This window comes from Dasypus novemcinctus, chromosome 29 (genome assembly GCF_030445035.2).
Source record: "Dasypus novemcinctus isolate mDasNov1 chromosome 29, mDasNov1.1.hap2, whole genome shotgun sequence".
NCBI classification, from domain to species: Eukaryota; Metazoa; Chordata; class Mammalia; order Cingulata; family Dasypodidae; genus Dasypus; species Dasypus novemcinctus.
This window is the reverse complement of record NC_080701.1, coordinates 26768314-26788569: the sequence shown is the minus strand read 5'-3', so window position 1 is coordinate 26788569 and position 20256 is coordinate 26768314. Positions and strand designations below refer to the sequence as shown.

Sequence of the window (20256 nt, the reverse complement as noted above, 5' to 3'; positions counted from 1 at the left end):
CACAGATGTGTGTGCAGACAGGAAGTGGACCCATGCACAGAGAGGGAAACTGAGTGTTCACACCCCGTGCATGCACACTGCTCCTTGAGCCCCTAATCACCTCCGAGGTGCTCATTCAGATGAGGCAGGTCAACCCGGGTAGACTGGTTTTGCACCCTTGAAGTCATCCAAAGAGGAGGAGCGTTTCTCCTGGAAACCTGGTAGCTTCCCTGTCTGGAAAGGAAATGGATCATAAGGTAATGTGAGGCCACCACATTTTTTTTTCTGGGCCATCGTGCGTCGTGCTGGCTGTAACCTCTGCTTATGAAACTGGGGCAAAGCTGTAACCAGGGAGAGGTCCAGAACTTGGCTGGCACCCAGCCTGGGGGTGAGTGGTTCATGCACGGCTTTTGCCAAATTCCTGGTGTTTTGAAGTTCCTTTTAGCTGGCTGTGGGTGTGTTATGGTCCCATGAGGAGGTTGTCAAAAGACACGTTTCTTACCTTGTTATTCTTCTCTAATGTAAATGTAAACTATCAGTGAAAAAAGACACCTACGTATCTAATGTAAAAAGCTCCAGGAAACATGTTTTCGTCAGTCCAGGTGGTCTACCTGGGATCATGAAATGAAAAAATCCACCATGTCCTATGGTGCTACCAATTAATTCCTCTGCATTTTGGTCTTTTCAAGTGAAAATCTGAAATGTCGACTATCTTACGATTGAAATGTCTATTTTTCTTGGGCAAGGCACTCAAGACCGCTTCTATGACAAACAGTAATTTCTTTTGTGATAATATTTGAACAGTACTTAACTGTTTTCAAATCGTACACACATAATCTCATTTGCTGGTTTTGATTTGCAGCCCTTGCTGCTTGCTTCTATGTCTGTCTCTGTAGGAGAGGTTGGCTCCTTGGTAACTGACACTGCTGAATTTCCAACTGTAAGCTCTGTGCTGAGCTGGTTTGTTTCCTGGCATTTTCAGTTCAGAAGTACAGCTTCTAGGGCTATTTGACTGAACCACATGAAATTGCTGTTTTTGTAAGTAGAAAATGGTTGGTTATCTGGTGGTGGTTGAGGATTGTGGCTAATAGAGGAATCTTTCTTCTATGAACTAGAACAAATGTACGTCACTATTATATGATGGTAAGAATATGGTGACGCAAGGGAAAAATACAATTAATGTAACTTTTATGGACTATAGTTGACAGCAATATTATAATATTCATGTATCAATGTCAGAAAATGTACCATATCAACGTTAATGATCAATTATAGGGGGGTATGATACTTTTTTTCTTTTGGGCTAAGGAAAAGTTTCAAAAATTTACTGAAGTGATGACTGCGCAATTCTGCAATGAAAGTGAAAGTCCCTGAGTGTACATTTAGGATGATGAATGGTATAAGTCATGGGACTGTGTAACACAATGAACCATGTGGTGAAAGAAGGACTCTGGTTAACAGTACAATTATGAGAATGTTCTCTCATGAGCTATAACAAATGTGCAATACCAATACATGGTGTTAATAATAGGGGGGTGTGGAAAAAATAAACCAAATGTAAGCTATGGACCATAGTGAATACTTGCTTTTTTTTTTTTAAGGTTTATTTTATTTATTTTCTCCCCTTCCCCTCCTCCTGCTGTCTGTGTAGTCTTTTCTTCTCATTTTCTCTCCTCTAGGATTCACTGGGATTCGATCCTGGAGACCTCTGATAGGGAAAGAGGTTCCCTGTCAATTGCACCACCTCAGTTCCCAGTTTCTGCTGCACTTCACCTTGACTCTCCCCTTGTCTCTCTTCTGATGCGTCATCATCTTGCTGTGTGACTCACTTGCGCGGGGCACTGGCTCCCCACACAGGCACACTTTCTCTTCTTTTTCACCAGGAGGCCTCAGGGATCAAACCCAGGTCCTCCCATGTGGTAGGCGGAAGCTCTATCAATTGAGCCACATCCGCTTCCCAGTAGTTACATTTTGATGTCTGGAATGTCCAGAGGTGGAGCCAGAATGAGAAGTAGTGGGAATAAATGAGGTAAGTTTAGGTTATTCAAACATCCTTGAATATTCATGACTCAGTCGGGTTCCTGGGCAGGCCATGAGTAAATGGTATGCAAAGGAATAGATTAGCACAGTGTTTTTCAAACTTTTGGTTTCTGAACACCATTACACTCTTAGAAGTTATTGAGGAAACCAAAGAGTTTTGGTTATGTGTATTGATATTTACTGTACTAGAAATTAACACTGACAAATTTTAAAAATAACAATAAACTCATTACATAGTAAAAGAAATAACATTTTAAAATGATATTTTTCAAAACAAAAGACATGTGTCTGCTCATGTGTCAGCTTGTTGCATGAACTTATGCATCAGCTCGTGCATCAGCTCATTGCATCTGCTTGTCTTCTTTTAGGAGGCACCAGGAACTAAAACTCAGGACCTCCTATGTGGGAGGTGGGCACCTAGTTGCTTGAACCAAATCCACTCCCTTTGTTATTTTGACAAATATTTTTAATGTCCGAGTCAATACAAGATAGCTCTCATATCTGCTTTTGCATTTAGTTTTGTTGTGATGTGTTGTTTTGGTTGAAGAATACAAAGAAAATCTGGCCTCGCACAGATAGGTATTTGCCTAAAGGAAAAATAGTATTTTAATAGCCTTTTCAGATAATTGTAGATATTATTCTTTGATACTATACCAAAACTTGACAAGTGATAGTTTTTTTTTGTTTTTTTTTTAAAGATTTATTTTTATTTATTTAATTCCCCTCCCCTCCCCCGGTTGTCTGTTTTCTGTGTCTTTGTCCGCTTCTGTTGTCGTCAGCGGCACGGGAAGTGTGGGCGGCGCCATTCCTGGGCAGGCTGCTCCCTCCTTCGCGCTGGGCAGCTCTCCTTACGGGTGCACTCCTTGTGCGTGGGGCTCCCCTACGCGGGGGACACCCCTGCGTGGCAGGGCACTCCTTGCGCGCATCAGCACTGCGCATGGCCAGCTCCACACGGGTCAAGGAGGCCCGGGGCTTGAACCGCGGGCCTCCCATGTGGTAGACGGACGCCCTAACCACTGGGCCAAAGTCCATTTCCTGACAAGTGATAGAGTTTAATGGTTAGTTATAATGTGGAATCAGGAAACATAATAAACTTTTCATTAAATTAAAATCCATTGGTCTATTTTACACTTTGGATACTTTTATTCATAAAAGCTTTTGTAACACCATACACTTACCTGGAAAATACTGGTTTACTGAGCTATGCAGACCTTCCAAATTTTGACACATTTTATACAATACCAAAAAATTCATTAATATTACCACCTATCATATCAGAAAAGTATTGGAAACCTGTCAAATTCATGGTAGGCCAATTCAAGTTTCCCAGTATTCTAATTTTCTCTTGAATGATTAACTTTTATAGTTGGTAAGGGAAAAACCTGTCAGTTGTTTTCCTTGAAGTTACTGGTTGACTTTGTACGTTTTTAACACCAGGTCTGCCAAATACCCAGGTCCAAATAAACATAGTTTGTCTTTTTGTTGTTCTTTTGAGTAAAAATGGTTTTCGCTTTTATAGCTGGGAACTCAAACATTGCACTGTGCTTTTCCTTGAGACAGCTATCATACTTCAGTATGCAGCAGGAGTATTTGGCATGTACCTCTCATATTGTCATGCAGAAATATTTTTAAAATGCATGTTTAATAGAAAAATGCCTGTTCAGGGGATCAAGACAATGAAATTAACAAATTTTACTATTTCAATGAGAACTTTCTTTAGTGAAACTTTTTTTTAAAAAACTGCAAGTATGCAGCAGTGAAGAATACAATGACTGCTAATTTTTAAAACATTTTTTTGTAGATACATAGATCACAAAAAATGTTACATTAAAAAATATGAGGTTCCCATATACCCAACACCCCCCCACATTCTTCCCACATCAACAACTTCTTTCATCATTGTGGCCTATTTATTGCGTTTGGTGAATACATTTTGGAGCACTGCTGCACCGCATGGATTATAGTTTACATTGTAGTTTACACTCTCACAGGGTCCATTCAGTGGGTTATGGCAGGATATATAATATCCTATGTCTGTCTCTGCAAATCATTCAGGACAATTCCAAGTCCTGAAAATGCCCCCATATCACACCTCTTCTTCCCTCTCCCTGCCCTCAGCATTGTTGCAAGTATCTGTGAATCTGGTCCTTCAAGCTTCGAAGCTTGGTTGTCACAGTGGGCCCTGAAGGAAGGGGAAGAGAGGAATAGAATAGATGGAAGCGGTTGGTAACTGGGGGAAATGGAAGTGTTCCACAAGATCGTGCAATGACGGACATAGGACATGTTAAATTTCACCAAAAATGAAATGAATTAAGTCTAAAGGCTAAAATGTAAACCACAATGTAACTAAAAATTTAGAAAATTGTGCAGTCTAAAACATAAACCATAATGTAAACCAAAATGGAACCATGTTTGGTAGCTATGTGTCAATATCTGTACATCAGCTGCAGCAAATATAACATGAACGTGTAAAAAGATCATTGCTGGGGAGTGGGGAAAAGGGTTTGATGTAGGATATATGGGAGTTCCCTATATTGTATATGTGTCTTTACTGTGATCTAAAACTTTTTTGAAGACAAAATTAAAAAATTTTTTTTAAAAAAGGATGTAGACAATGAGGAAGAAATGAAAGAAATTGCCTTGCCACTGTACATATAGGGCAACACCTATTACAGTGATGAAAGGCAAAACATAAAAAACAAAGTTTTATGATAGTTTTCATTTTTTAGTACCCCAATTTAGTTTTACTTTATTTTAGTTTTTCTGAATTAGTACCTATTCTATTTCTAATCTTTAAACATTTATTACTATTTCATTTTCCTATTAATTGAATTTGGCAATATCGTAGGCTGCATTTTTTGAAGAAGTTTTGGACCACGGAAGGGTTCAACTATGGTGGGAGTGACAAGTACAATTTACTGCCACTTCCCTGGCAGTTGACTCACCTTGGCTTTCGTATAATCAGTGCCAATGTCAACAGACTTGTTCCAGCATAAACCATGAAATTTAAAAAGATTATTCAGCACTTTGAGTTTCTTGTCAATTAACAAGTTTGTTGCCAACAATATTTTCAGCCCTTTGTATTTATTGCCAAGAATTCCCGTAAAAGAACCTTTGATGATTTATTAGTTGGGGATGATACTCAATGAATACAAGCAAAATAGCAAGTCCAGTCACACCTGTAGATTTATTCCCATTTGAAAGGCAAAAGAACAACTCTGGAGACCACATATTAACTCAGTCATCGTGTCTGTAGCAGAACCTCATACGTGGGGAGCAGGCGCTCAACCACTGAGCTACACCCGTTTCCCAATGAGAGTTGGCTTTTTCATTTGTTTGTTTCTTTTTTTAGGAGGTACTGGGGATCGAACACAGGACTGCATAAGTGGGAAGCAGGTGCTCAACCACTTGAGCTACATCTGCTCCTTTGTAGTGAAATCTTTAATGCAATGGGTTGTGTCACTGGAAATTGGCACTGCCATGATTTCTTTTACTGGCTCTTCATCCAGCCGGCATTCAGTAATGTCAACTGTACAAAGCTAGTAAGTCTTTCATCCACTGTGTGTACTTCTCCAGCCCATAAAATAGTGTAACTTCCTCTGTAAAGTAGTCTGGCAGCTTTTTCATTTCTAATTTGAAGAGCTGTTACAAACACGAGTTTTAGCTTTTACAGAACTCGACCCATCTACATTTAAAATATTTAATTCCTTCTTCTGTAAACTTCGAGTGATTGTTCTCCAAAGGATGCCTCAACTCCATTGGCACCAAAATACTTTCAAAAGTAGTAATATTATAAATTAGTGACATGTATACAGGCAAGGGGAAGATAGTTTTCATTACATTTTTACTTCTTATTTACATTTCAACAGATTTCTTTAGAGAAGATTCCTCCCTTGAGAGTCAGAGAACTCTCTGATATGTGAGTTTTAACTTTTCGGAATCTTTCTATGTAGATGGTAAAGCTGTGGGTGGAAAAAGTCAACAATCCTTCCTTAAATATGAGCGTATTATAAACAAATTTTCTTTTTATTTTAGAATAAACTATTCAATTCTGAAATGGTAAGTTTTAGATGCAATTTTAAATTTTGTTAAAAAAAATTTTTTTTTTTTTAAGATTTATTTATTTATTTAATTTCCCTCCCTCCCCTGGTTGTCTGTTCTTGGTGTCTATTTGCTGCGTCTTGTTTCTTTGTCCGCTTCTGTTGTCGTCAGCGGCACGGGAAGTGTGGGTGGCGCCATTCCTGGGCAGGCTGCTCTTTCTTTTCGCGCTGGGCGGCTCTACTCACGGGCGCACTCCTTGCGCGTGGGGCTCCCCCACGCGGGGGACACCCTTGCGTGGCACGGCACTCCTTGCGCGCATCAGCACTGCGCATGGCCAGCTCCACACGGGTCAAGGAGGCCCGGGGTTTGAACCGCGGACCTCCCATATGGTAGACGGATGCCCTAACCACTGGGCCAAGTCCATTTCCCTAAAATTTTAATAAAATTGCAAAGCAAGAAAATAAAATGTACTCACTTTTTGGATTAACATGTAGGTTCAAGGAAAACATTAGGATTTAAAAATAACAGTTAATGGGCAGTAAGGAGGTTACCGAGATTATTAAGCAGGTGTAACATGAGATAGTAAGAGCTCATTGGTAGTACTGACAGCAAACTTAGAATCTCTTAAAATGCACATATTTATACCCTAAACCTACCTTCTGGGACAATTCTAGAAAACATTCCCAAGAAAATGAGAGTAAAACAGGCAAATGAGGTTTTAATCTTATTATAAAAATAGTTTTGTCATTGTCTTGGGGTCTCCCAGGGATCGCCAGACCACGTTTTGAGAACTGGTGAGTTAGCAAAAAGGTCCAGAGACAGACAACAGAATTTGAGCATAGCCTCTTGTCCTGATTTATCAGTGAGCATGTTTTTTGCAGTTGACCAGTGTTTTTTCACTCTGGTGCTTGTAATGAAAAACAATGACTTGTTTGGAGGAAGCTCCTTTGAAGTGCTGAGACATTTTAAGCTCAAGGAGAGGGGAGAGTTTACGTTAGAAGCGGGAGCAGCAGCCCCGGCCTGTGGGGTCTTTCAGTTTTAACTCATCATCTTTTAACTTCTGGCAAGTCTCTTCAACATGGTCTTCCTCATTTGTAAAAAGGACGTTTAGACCAGGTGTATGATCTCAAAGGTCCCTTGCTGATCTAACCATTTCTAAGCAATTAATAGAATGAAAGCATCGTCATTTTTATACTCTTAGTCCTGCAAAGTTGTATCCGATCAAGAGAGGGTATTGAAATATGGCCTGAGCGATTTCTACAGACTTTCACAATTACCCACACCAGTGGGATCCTCGGAACAGATAACAGCACTGTTGGCCAGCATCCCAAATTCTCAGTTTGGAGGCTTGATGAGATGAAACTGCCTTTTTTATAAAAAATATCCCCACTACTTGGCCTGTAGGGAAAAAGCATAAACAAAAACCTTGAGACACCATCTGTGACATTGTTAAGGAAGTTTGAAACTGACTGGCTAAGAGAGAAATTCACAGAAGAGCATCAGTGCTTGGAAAATGCGTTGAAAAAAATTAAAAGCAGCAATGACAGTAGGATGTCAGCATGCCTGCAACAGTTCAGGAATGTCCCACTGAAAAACCCAATGCAAAGATAATGTGTATTAATCACAACCAATTGGAAAATATAATGGAAGAAAAGACACATGCCAATTGTCTCCAAAAAGATAAAATAGCTACAGATAAACTTAACCAAGAAATGTTCAGATTCCCAAAGAAAATTCTAAAATTTGCTCTTGGGCACAAAGAAAAGCCAATCAAGTGGATAGGTATACTATGTTCTTGGATAGGAAAACTGATTATCATAAAGATATCAATTGTTCCTTACTTGTTCTATAATATAGTACAATTCCAATGAAATTTTAATGGATATTTTAAATTAGAGAAGTTGTATATAAAAATAAACAAACAAGATTTACCAGTAAAATTCTGAAAAAGAGCAGTACTTAATAAAGAATAGGAAAGTGGATTTGGCCCAACAGATAGGGCGTCCGCCTACCACATGGGAGGTCCAAGGTTCAAACCCAGAGCCTCCTGACCCGTGTGATGAGCTGGCCCATGCACCATGCTGATGCATGCAAGGAGTGCCGTGCCATGCAGGGGTGTCCCCCATGTAGGGGAGCCCCACGCACAAGGAGTGCGCCCCGCAAGGAAAGCTGCCCAGCGTGAAAAAAAGTGCAGCCTGCCCAGGAATGGCACCGCACATGTAGAGAGCTGATGCAGCACGATGATGCCACAAAAAGAGACATGGATTCCAGGTGCCGAAGAACATGCAGCAAATGGACACAGAGAGCAAACAACTGGGGGGAGAGAAATAAATAAAAATAAATCTTAAAAAAAAAAATAGAGACTAGGCCAACCTGATTTTGTATGTTTGTGTGTGTGTGTGTGGTGCTGGGACCAGGGATTGAACCCTGGACCTTGTATGTTGGAAGCCAGCACTCAACCACTGAGCCACATCAGCTCCCCTGAGTTGGTTACCTCATTTGTTTGCTTGTTTTTTGTTTTTTTTTTGTTTTTAGAAGGTACCGAGAACTGAACTGGGGACCTCCCATGTGGGAAGAAGAGTGAGCCACATCCACTCCCAGATATTTTAAAATACTATAACTTCAATAAATAAAATGTTACATATAAACCAATGGAAAGGATTATGGATCAAAAAATGCACTAAAAAGCATACAGGAATATACAATATGATAGTGAAGGCATTTAAAACCAATGGGGAAAAAAGCCCAGGGTATTCAGTAAATAATCTTGGAACAACTGGATAAGCACCTGGACAAATTCCAAATGGATAACATAATTAAATATAAAAAATTAAGTTGTAAAAGTATGTGAGAAGCCAAAGCAGAAAATTTTATAAGCTTGGAGTGGGTACAATCCAGTTGCTGCCCCACTCCAATAAAGTGCATCAGCAGAGAAGCAACAGCTTTTGTGAGCTACGAAAGCCTCTAGTGACCCAGTCCTGACTTTCTAAGCATAAAATCAATCTGGCTTCATCTCTGTCCTCCAAAGCTCATGCAAAAAAAATTGTCTCCTGTGGCCCACTAACAGGAAACAGGCATTTTGAGACCCACAGATCAGCCTAATTAGGTTGACACATTTCAAAACTGCCATCATAAAATGACATGCAATAAGTGCTTTATATTCCAGCATTGTTAGTAAAAACCAAATATTTACAGGCACAAGGCCAAACATAAAAACCAATGGAATCAAATTGAGAGTTCAGCAATAAACTTTACACCTATGGCCAACTGATTTTTGACAAGAGTGCCAAGTCCATTCAAGGGGCAAAGAATAATCTCTTTAACAAATGGTGTGAGAAGAACTGGATATCTATATGCAAAAGAATGAAGGTGGGCCCCTACCTCATACCATATACAAAAATTAACTCGACCCAAAGACCTAAATAAAAGAACTAAAACTATAAAATTCCCAGAAGAAAACACGGGGAATCATCTTTAGGACCTTGTATTAGGCAATGGTTTCTTAGACTTTACACCAAAAGTATAAGCAGCAAAAGAAAAAATTAGATAAATGGTGTGTCATCAAAATTAAAAACTTAGTGCATCAAAGGTCTTTATCAAGAAAGTAAAAAGATAAGCTACAAAATGGAAGAAAATATTCGGAAACCATATGTCTGATAAGGATTTAATATCCAAAATATAATAAAGAACTCGTGCAACTCAACAACAAAAAGACAACCCAATTTTAAAAATGGGCAAGATTTGTATAGACATTTCTACAAAGATGATATACCAATGGCCAACAAGCATATGAAAAGATGTTCAGCATCATTAGTCATTAGAGAACTGCAAAACAAAACTACAGGATACCATTTCACACCCACTAGAATAAATTAAAAACACAGAAAATAACAAGTGTTGGAGAAGATGTGGGGAAATAGGAAGACTCATACACTGTTGGTGGGAAACAGTTTGGCAACTCCTCAGAAGATTAAATATACAATTATCATATGACCCAGCAATCCCACTTATAGATATATACCCAAAAGAATTGAAAGAAAGGACTTGGACAGATATTTGCACATGAGTGTTCATAGCAATACTACTTGCAATTGTCAAAAGGTAGAAGCAACCCAAGTTTCCACAAACAGATGAATGGATAAACAAATGTTGTATAGACATACAATGGAATGTTATTCAACTGTAAAGAGGAATGAAGTTCTGACGCATCCTACAACATGGTTGAACCATGAAGATATCATGTTGACTGATATAAACAAGAGAACAAATACTGTATACTCTCACTTATAGGAAATGAGCAGAATATGCAAGTTCTTGGAATCAGAAACTAGCATACAAGTTATCAGGGGCTGGGTAAAGGTAGGTAATGGAGAGTTAATATTTAACAAATCAGAGTTTCTGTTTAGGGTATAGAAAAGTTTTGGCAACGGATGATGGTGATGGAGGCACAGCTTTGTAAATGTAATCAACACCACTGAATTGTAAATTTGCAAGTGGGTAAGATAGAAAACTTTAGGTTGTATATAAGTTACCAGGGGAAAAAAACATAGAACGGTATGACACAAAGGGTGAATCCTAATGTGAACTATGGGCTATAGTTAATAGTATAATTATGATAATTTTATTTAATAAATTATAACAAATGTTAGCAATAGAAAAAACTGTGTATTCGAGGGAGAATATAGGTTCTCTCTCCATATTTTTCTGTAAGCCTACAATTGCTCTAGTAAAAAAAATATTATAAATAACCTATATATTTATTGCCAAGCGTCTGGTTAAATAAATTTTGGTAATCTATACATTGAAATACATTGATAGTTAAGCTCATGTGTCGACTTGGCTAGATTACAGTGTCCAGTTGGTTAGTCAAGCAAGCACTGGCCCGGTTGTTATTGTGGATATTTCATGGGTTTAAGTCATCAGTCCATTGACACCTCCAGGCTGGTGACATCTACAGCGTGAAGGAGACTGCCTTCAGCAATGACAGGGTCCCATCCCATCAGGTGAAGGCCTTAAAGGAGAACTGATGATTTCAGCAGCCAGAAAGAAGAATTCCGGTGTCTATTTCCGCCAACCGGCTTCCCCTGGGGAACTCACTGACCCCTCACTGGAGTTCCTAGCTTGCTGCCTGCCCTACAGAATTTGGACTTACCAATGCCCACAGGCATGTGAGCCAATTCCTATAATAAACCTCATAATATTTACATTACATGTATGTGTATACACTTACTTATATATGTGTACATATGTATCTCCTGTGAGTTCTGTTTCCCTAAAAAACCCTAATACTCTGTTCAACCATAGAAAGGAAAAAGCTCTTTATTTACTGCCCCAACACAATCTCCAAAATACAGTGTCAAGTGAAAAAAAGGAGTTGAAACCAGTGGATTTAGAAAAATAAAGAAAATATATTCTTATTTGCTGACCGATGCACGAAAATTCTCTGAAAGGATCCGTAAGAAAGTGTCGATATCACTTATTCCAGGGAGCAAAAATAGTAGCTGTGCGAAAGGTGCCACAGAGATACCCTTTCATTGCTTTTCAATTTTGAATCATGTGGATTGACTTATTTTTAAATTAATTAAATTCCAACGACAAACTGAAACAATAAAAGGGTATATATTGAATAACCAATATGTACCAGGGACAGTGCTAGGAATTACCTGGGTCACAGACATGAATCAGGCTTGGGGAGCTTAGAATCTTCCCGGGTTTTTGTCCTCCATTTTCCTTACATGACAGTGTTCTCCAAGGTTCTGGGGCACGCTTATCTTCTCATTCCTGGGCTATCCCATCATTCGATTTTTTTTTTAAGGTTTATTTTTTATTTACTTCTCTCCCCTTCTCTCCCCCCCCCCCCCAGGTTGTCTGCTCTCTGTGTCCATTCGCTGTGTGTTCTTCTGTGTCTGCTTGTATTCTTGTCAGTGGCACCTGGAATCTGTGTCTCTTTTCGTTGTGTCATCTTGCTGCGTCAGCTTTCCGTGTGTGGCACCACTCCTGGGCAGGCTGTGCGCTTTTCACACAGGGCGGCTCTCCTTACGGGGCGCATTCCTTGAACATGGGGCTTCCGTAGGTGGGGGACACCCCTGCGTGACACGGCACTCCTTGTGTGCAACAGCACTGCACATGGGCCAGCTCATCACATGGGTCAGGAGGCCTTGTGTTTGAACCTTGGATCTCCCATGTGGTAGGTGGATGCTCTATCCATTGGGCCAAATCCGCTTCCCCCATCATTCTATTTTAACTAACATCTATGTGCTAAATTCTCCCGAATTTGTGGCTCTAACTTGTCATCACCCTGGGGTGTGTATCTAACATTAGACGTGTGCATCTAACATTCTCTAGAACATTTCCACGGAGAGTTTCCCACAAGTACTGACATGTCCAAAACAAATCAGTCAACCATGGTCCCTGACAGCCCCAAGTCTGATCTTCCTCTCACGTTCTCGATCTTAAGGGATTTATTGTTTCATATTTTATTAGTTTATTGTAATTAAAACAGATGGTTTAGGTTTTTACAAGTCTGTATTTTTTGTTTTCTGCTTTGCTTGAATGCAAAGGAAAAGTTTTTCCTACTTCCAAATCAGATACAAATTCGCCTAGATTTCTTTCTATTTCTTTTATGTTTAACTAAACCTTTAACCTCCTGGAATTTATTTTGGTGTAAGGATCTAATGTCCCAACACTATGTATTGAAAAAAAGTCCATCCTTTTTCTTCTTCTGTTTAAGTTTTTTTAGCCAATTCTCTGGAATTTTCCATGTAGATAACGCAAATAATGAAACTTTAACTCTTCTTCCTAATATTTGTCGCACTTATATTGGTCAGAACTTTTGGGTGGCCGGCAATAAAAATCCCATATAAATTGTCTTAAGCAAGAAATGAAAGTAACAGAATGGAAAGACAGAGCTTCAGTCATGGCTGAATTCAGGGGTTCATATGACATCTTTTTTTTTCTCTCCCCTTCCCGCCCCACTGAGTTGTCTGCTCTCTGTGTCCACTCACTGTGTGTTCTTCTGTGACTGCTTCCATCCTTATCAGCGGCACGGGAATCTGTGTTCCTTTTTGTTGTGTCATCTTGTTGTGTCAGCTCTCCGTGTGGGCGGTGCCATTCCTGGGCAGGCTGCACTTTCTTTCGCGCTGGGCGGCTCTCCTTACGGGGCGCACTCCTTGCACGTGGGGCTCCCCTACGCGGGGGACACCCCTGCATGGCACGGCACTCCTTGCGCACATCAGCACTGCGCATGGGCCAGCTCCACACGGGTCAAGGAGGCCCTGGGTTTGAACCGCGGACCTCCTATGTGGTAGGTGGGTGCCCTATCCATTGGGCCAAGTCCGCTTCCCTCATATGACATCTTAAACAATTTGCCTTACTGCTTACCCTCTTTGCTTCTTTCCATGTGGTTTTATTTTCAGACGGATACAATATAAACAGCAGTAAGGTGTTTAAGTCAAACATAGGCTCCATTTAACAGGCTTTTGAAAAGATCTGGTGACCTCGTTTGATGGGCCCTTAGCAAGCTGCCTGGCCATGGTTTTTTGGTCACTTCATTTGCCAAAACCCAATAAAGCTGTCGTCATCTTGACATGCTGAGCCAAGCAGCTCTATGAATAACTTTACCAGATAGTTAAACAGTTAGAGTTGGACCACACCTTCTTGTCTTGTTTCCTGACAGAAAGAACAGAACAGACTCTCTTTCCCACTAAAACTTCTTAGTCTTGGGTGTGGAGAGGAGAAATAAATGGGGGAGGTTGCAGGAGTCGTTCCTTTGCACAAACATCCACTTACGCGGCATTTCAACCCTGATCATCGAACCTCCTAAGGGCTGCCCCCCACATTTGCTCAGAGCTGGTGCGTGGAGAGAAGCGACCCCTGAAGGAAAGGAGAGTTTCCTCAGACCTCAGTTTCTTCCCATACAGGCCTCTGCATTTGCCAGACCCCAACTTATTGCTTAAGCCTTAGCAATAGAGGTGGGAGCAAAGTACAGAACTTAACACTGCAGTGTGGTGTGATTAAAATGTGTTAAGCTGGAGCCCAGCATTTTCAAAGAGTTGGCTTTTTTTTTTTCCTATCTCGGCCAAGCCACCTTGTTCTGGAATCTGTCACTTTGCCAGTGCGTTTTGCTTGTATTTTGATATCTGATTTAGAGCCAAAACTCCAGGGGGCCCTATGGTCTGAGGCTCAGGGACCTGCTTTGCGGGGGTGGAGAATCCACGGTATCCCCCACCTCCACCTTCTCCCCGAGAATCTCTTACAAAACAACTCTCTGCTGCCAATTCCTCCCTTCACGAAAACCTTTTTCTCTGAAAGCCTCCTGGAATGTTTGTCCTACTATCCTGGAAGTTCTCCCACGTGACGATCTCCTCCCCACGACGTCATTGGGTGTCAAAATCACCTTTGTTTTTCGGTTGTCCAGGGGGTGAGGGTGAGGGAATATTCCTAAAAGTTGTCACAGGGAAGTCAGATGGTGGCAGAGCGGACACATGTGGCAGGGCCCTCTGACCATGTGTTGGCTGCAGAGGGTATTAGCGGCAGAAGGACAGGTTTCCTGTCGTGTGAACACGGGGTCGTTGACTGGCGCAGGCTCTGGGTGCAGGAAATTTGAAACTGCTGACTACGTGGAGAGAGAGACAATGAGGAAAAACAACAGATCAGGAGAGGATATTTACAGTATCTAAAGCCAAACATGGACTAATATCTAGAGTATACAGGGAAAGACTAAAAACACATACATGCAAAACCACCAGGAACTGCAATTGTAAGGAAGAAAGAAAGAAAGAGAGAAAGGGGAGAAAGAGAGAAAGAGGAGAAAGGGGAGAAAGGGGAGGAAGGGGAGGAAGGGGAGGAAGGGGAGGAAGGAAGGAAGGAAGGAAGGAAGGAAGGAAGGAAGGAAGGAAGGAAGGAAGGAAGGAAGGAAGGAAGGAAAAGGAAGGAAAAGAAAAGAATCTTAGGTTATTGCTGTCCATCAGTCTTCTTTTGGTGATGGTACAAACTTCTATCTTTAGAGATGTTTTAAGGAAAGCTTGGGAGAAACTATTCAGTAGTTGCTTGCCATACATTATTCAAAACAGATTTGGGTGACTAGGGTTTTATTTGATTTTGAGTAAATTAAAAAAATGCATATAATGCAAAATTCAAAAGATAAAAAGGTATACTATGAAAAAATCTTAGTCTTATCTCAGTCCTCTGACCATGCAGCTTCCCTTCCCAGAGAGTCAACAGCTTCTGTGAATTTATCTTACCCAATTTCAGAGATAATCTATGCATATTTGTGCATTATATGTAATTTATATTACACATAGGAACATGATAACCAGCCACTGTTTTCCTTCATGATTTTTATCTCTTAACAAACCTTGGAGATATATCCATATATGAGTATGTATAAATATTTCTTTGACATTATATTCCAATCCTTCTACTGAAATGCTTAAATTTAAAAAATAGCTTAGGGAAGCAGATGTGACTCAACTGATAGAGCGACTGCCTACCACATGGGAGGTCCAGGGTTCAAACCCAGGGCCTCCTGGCCTGTGTGGTGAGCTGGCCCACGTGCAGTGCTGATGCGTGCAAGGAGTGCTGTGCCACGCAGGGGTGTCCCCCGCATAGGGGAGCCCCACGTGTGGGGAGTATGCCCCGTAGGGAGAGCCACCCCATGCAAAGGGCGCAGCCCACCCAGGAGTGACACCGAACACACAGAGAGCTGACACAGCAAAATGATGCAACAACAACAACAAAAAGAGACACAGATTCCCATGCCACCGAGAGTGCAGGCGGACACAGAAGAACACAGCAAAATGGACACAAGAGAACAGACAACGTGGGGGAGGAGGGGAGAGAAATAAATAAGGTAAATCTTAAAAAAAAAAAAGTTTAAAAAGTCAAATAGTGCATAAGGATTATTACAAAAAAGCAATACCCCTTCCTGCTGCTGCTTTCTAATCTTCCTAGTAGAAAACATTTTCAACTCTTGGAGTAATTTCTTCATGTACTTCTCCATATTTAAAAATGGTATAAAATACTACAAAAAGTCTTGACCGTTTTTTTCCATTTTAAACATTATCCACTAACTTTCTACAACTTCCACATTTAGATGGAATAAAACAAGCCAGGGAAAGAGATGGAGGTCAGATCAGTAAGATAATCTAGAAAGAATGATACTGGGAAAGCCAAGAGAGGTGCTAGTTCTAAAGAAAGGAAGTAGCCAGTGGCATCAAATGCTTTGGAGCTGATAAGGAGAAAAGACTGAGTAGTATCCACTGGACAGGAAGCAGATGTGGCTCAAATGATAGAGTGTCCACCTACCATATGGAGAGTCCAGGGTTCAAACCCAGGGCCTCCTGACCTGTGTGATGAGCTGGCCCATGTGCAGTGCTGATGCGCGCAAGGAGTACCAAGCCATGCAGGGGTGTCCCCTTCATAGGGGAGCTCCACGCGCAAGGAGTGTGCACTGCAAGGGGAGCTGCCCTGCCTGAAAAAAGCACATACTGCCCAGGAGTGACACCACATACATGGAGACCTGACGCAGCAAGATGACACAACGAAAAGAGACACAGATTCCTAGTGCCACATGACAGGAGTGCAAGTAGACACAGAAGAACACACAGCGAATGAATACAGAGAGCAGACAACGGGGGGATGGAGAGAGAAATAAATAAAATTAAATCTTAAAAAAAAAATGGTATCCACTGGATTTGGCTACTTAGGAGCTGACTTGCTCTTCTATCTACAATAGTTTCAGGAGTAGCAGGAACTTGTGGTGAAATGAACAGAATTGTTCGAATGTGATCAAGGGAACTCATTCTGGGTTGTCTGAACAATAAGTTAGCTGGTGTAATTAGTCAGCTAAAAAGGGTGCTGATGCAAGTACCAGAAATCTGTTGGTTTTATAAAGGGTATTTATTTGAGGTAGAAGCTTATAGTCACAAGGCCCTGAAGAGTCCAACTCAAGGTTACTTCCTTACTCTGTTGCCATGTGTTGAAGCAAGATGGTGGGTGACGTCTGCGAGGGTTCAGCCTTCCTCTTCCCTCTTAAGGCCCTGTGGTCCCAGCTTCTTTCAATCTCATGATTGGCATGAGGCTTCTCTTTCTCCTTGGGACTCCTTTCTTCCTGGGCTTAGCTGCTCCGCTCTCTTCACAAGTTCGCCTGTAGACTATCAGGCTCATCTTTCTTCCTGGGGCCTCTGTCTATTGAGCTGCCTCTATTCCTCTCTGTTCTTCTCCTGTGGTCTACTTCCATGTGAGAGTCTGTTTTATAACCCAAGGGGGCTGGGACCCAATGCTGAGTGGCACTCTAATGATGTGGTTGAATCAAAGCCCTAATCTTAACATGATTTAATCGGACATCTCAGCTGAGTCTAATACAATCAAAGGCTTAGCACACCCAGAGAAACAGGCCAGTTTACAAACATAGACAATATTTCTTTTTGGAATTTATAAATAATCTCAAACAGCCGCAGCTGATATGGGGAGGTGGGAGGGTAGAGGTGGGGGCTTGGACTGAAGAATGGTGATATCTTAGTTTGCCAGGGCTGCTATGACAAATACCACAAACTGCTTAGCTAGAACAATGGGAATTTATTGTCTCAGAGCTTACAAGGCTAGAAATCCAGCATCAAGGTAGGGCAGGCCATGGATTCTCCAAAGTCTGCAGCATTCTCGTGGTGATTCAATCTCTTCCTCCATCACAAAATTATCTGCTTCCATCCTCTGGTTTCTACCAACTGTGTCTGAATCTCCTTTGCTTCTTAGGACATCAGCTATGTTGGATTAAGGCCCACCCTGATTCAGTTTGGCCTCATCCAAATGGGATCATGGAAGGGCCTATTTACAAGTGAGTTCCTGCCCACAGGACTGGAGTTAGGAACTTTGTGGGGATCACGGATTCCATCTACCATGGGGAGAATGGGCTTTGCCCAGCCAGAGGACTGAAACCAAGTTCGGCTTCCTTTATGACTTGAACCTTCCTGGCCCCAGCAAGGGGGACTGCAATATTTCATAAACCCCAAAGTCTCCCACGTGGGTAACTGGAGTTCCCAGTCAGCTCCTTCAATGGCAGGTGCCCAAATCCTCCAATGACCAGGCTCTTTGCCCTCCCTTGCCCTCAAAAGAGAGGACTCACTTGGAATGTCCCTCTCTATGGGATAATGGAAGGATCTGGAAACCCACACCTAATCTGTTCTTTTTTTTTTTTTAAAGAATATATATTTTTTAAAGATTTATTTATTTTATTTATTTCTCTTCCCTTCCCCCCCCCCACCCCGGTTGTCTGTTCTCTGTGTCTATTTGCTGCATCTTCTTTGTCCACTTCTGTTGTTGTCAGCTGCCCGGGAATCTGTGTTTCTTTTAGTTGCGTCATCTTGTGTCAGCTCTCCGTGTGGGCGGCACCATTACTGGGCAGGCTGCACTTTCTTTCACGCTAGGCGGCTCTCCTTACGGGGCGCACTCCTTGCGCGTGGGGCTCCCCTACGCGGGGGACACCCCTGCATGGCACAGCACTCCTTGCGCGCATCAGCACTGCTCATGGGGCCCGCTGCGCAAGGGTCAAGGAGGCCCGGGGTTTGAACCACGCACCTCCCAAGTGGTAGACGGATGCCCTAACCACTGGGCCAACTTCACCGCCCTAATCTGTTCTTAATGACCTTTGGCTTATATAAGATTTCCCAACGTAGTCTATTTTTAACTCCTGCCATGTGATATAGTGGATGTCACCTAAAACTTTGGGGCGTGGCTGAAGGAGACCCAACCCAGACCCTACAAGTCTGATGGGAATGTTGAGAAGAAGGGACAAGAAGTCAGGTTTCAGGAGGTAGAGGAGGAGTTGGAGAGTAAGAAAGTAGAGACAGAAATGAAGACCAATCTTTCAAGAAGTTAGTTGAAGATAGGGTGGAGAGAATGAAAGAAACTAAAGGAGTAAGATTTTGAAAGTTTCAAAATGGAATTAAAAAAAAAAAAAGAGGGCCTTTTCCCAAATTACTTGTTATCTAATGGAGAAAATGCCTTGTATGCTTCTTTTAAAGTCCCAACCATCAGAACTCAAACTCCAGACTTGAGAATGGACTACGCTGGCAGCATCGGGAGTAGGGACATGGACTACTTGGATCCAGAATATGATTTGAAAAATGAATTATTTAAATCAGAGATAATAAGATATGCACTTTCTGATAGCCTCAGAAATGTGCACTGTGCTTTGATGCGTCAAAGAAACTGTCTGCTGAAACAAGAGGAGGAAGTTGTCAAGAGGAGAATGATGGTAAAACATCTGCGATTAAGACAAGAGGTACCTTCTTCTCCCCAACCCCCCCCGCCCCAGGTGATCTTCTTAGGATTTGCTTTTTCTATCTATCAAAAAATACTTTGCATATCAAAAAGACCTTAGATTAACATGAAATACAGCAATCTTTTGTGCACTTCCTCAAAGACAGTTAGAGATTGGGGCAAGACTGCCAGGCTGAAGCCATGTTGGCTCAGTCACAAAAGGAAGTTCAAGACCCTGCACCTGGTGGTTTTAATGATAATGTTCGGGTGAGGGTGCATGTGGGTGCATCTGTGCTGAGGGTGAGGATGGAGGCCACCCCTGAGCAAAATTGATGGATTCATAGACATCATTTCCCTAGAATCCTGCAAGTCCACATTGGGAATTCTTTTCAGAAACTCTCCCTATGTTTTCAGCTTGGTTGAGAGGGAACACGTGGAGATATACATGTCTCCTTGGTCATATCCTCACTGTCTTCCAGGTTCTTGTTCATTTTATCCATTGCCCGTAACCCATTCCATTTTTCTTCTTGAAACTCATCGACTTCCTATTTCGAACTATTTAGACTGTGGTTTTCTTTTACAGCTTTGTGTGGATTTTCTGGTGACCTTCTTGCATCCAATGTCCTTCTTATATCTTCCTTTTTTTTTTTTTTTTTTTCTCTGAGTGCACAAACATTAAGTATAAATAAATGGTCCTACCGTTTTCTCCCCATGCTCTCATCTGGACCTACTTGTTTATTGGGCCTGCTGGACAGCTGCCAGTGCTGGACTTTCCTTCCTTATTCTCTTGGGTCACAACCACTCTATATTAGATCCTACTCTCTCCTTTTACCAGAAAACCTTCTCAAGTATTTTCAATAAAGGGAAGGGCTGAAAGTAAATTGCCTGTCTGAAAGTGCCTACGTTCTGCCCTCGTTCTGGCAAAATAACTGGTTTAGA

General features: G+C 41.5%; 1 protein-coding gene across 3 annotated transcripts in view; it reads left to right on the top strand.

Moving 5' to 3' along the window:
• The first annotated feature begins 280 nt into the window (after positions 1 to 280).
• LOC101416734 (uncharacterized) overlaps positions 281 to 20256 on the top strand; it is a 34627-nt gene continuing 14651 nt past the window's right edge. The window contains exons 1-3 of one of the 3 annotated variants that reach the window (XM_058289866.2): positions 867 to 1017; positions 1659 to 2008; positions 19080 to 19339. In XM_058289866.2, the coding sequence (XP_058145849.1) occupies positions 19115 to 19339 (225 nt within the window). In that variant the 5' untranslated portion in view covers positions 867 to 1017; positions 1659 to 2008; positions 19080 to 19114. Of the gene's footprint in view, positions 368 to 866; positions 1018 to 1658; positions 2009 to 19079; positions 19340 to 20256 lie in introns of those variants that run through there. The other 2 variants (XM_058289864.1, XM_004481708.3) reach the window with 2 other exon arrangements.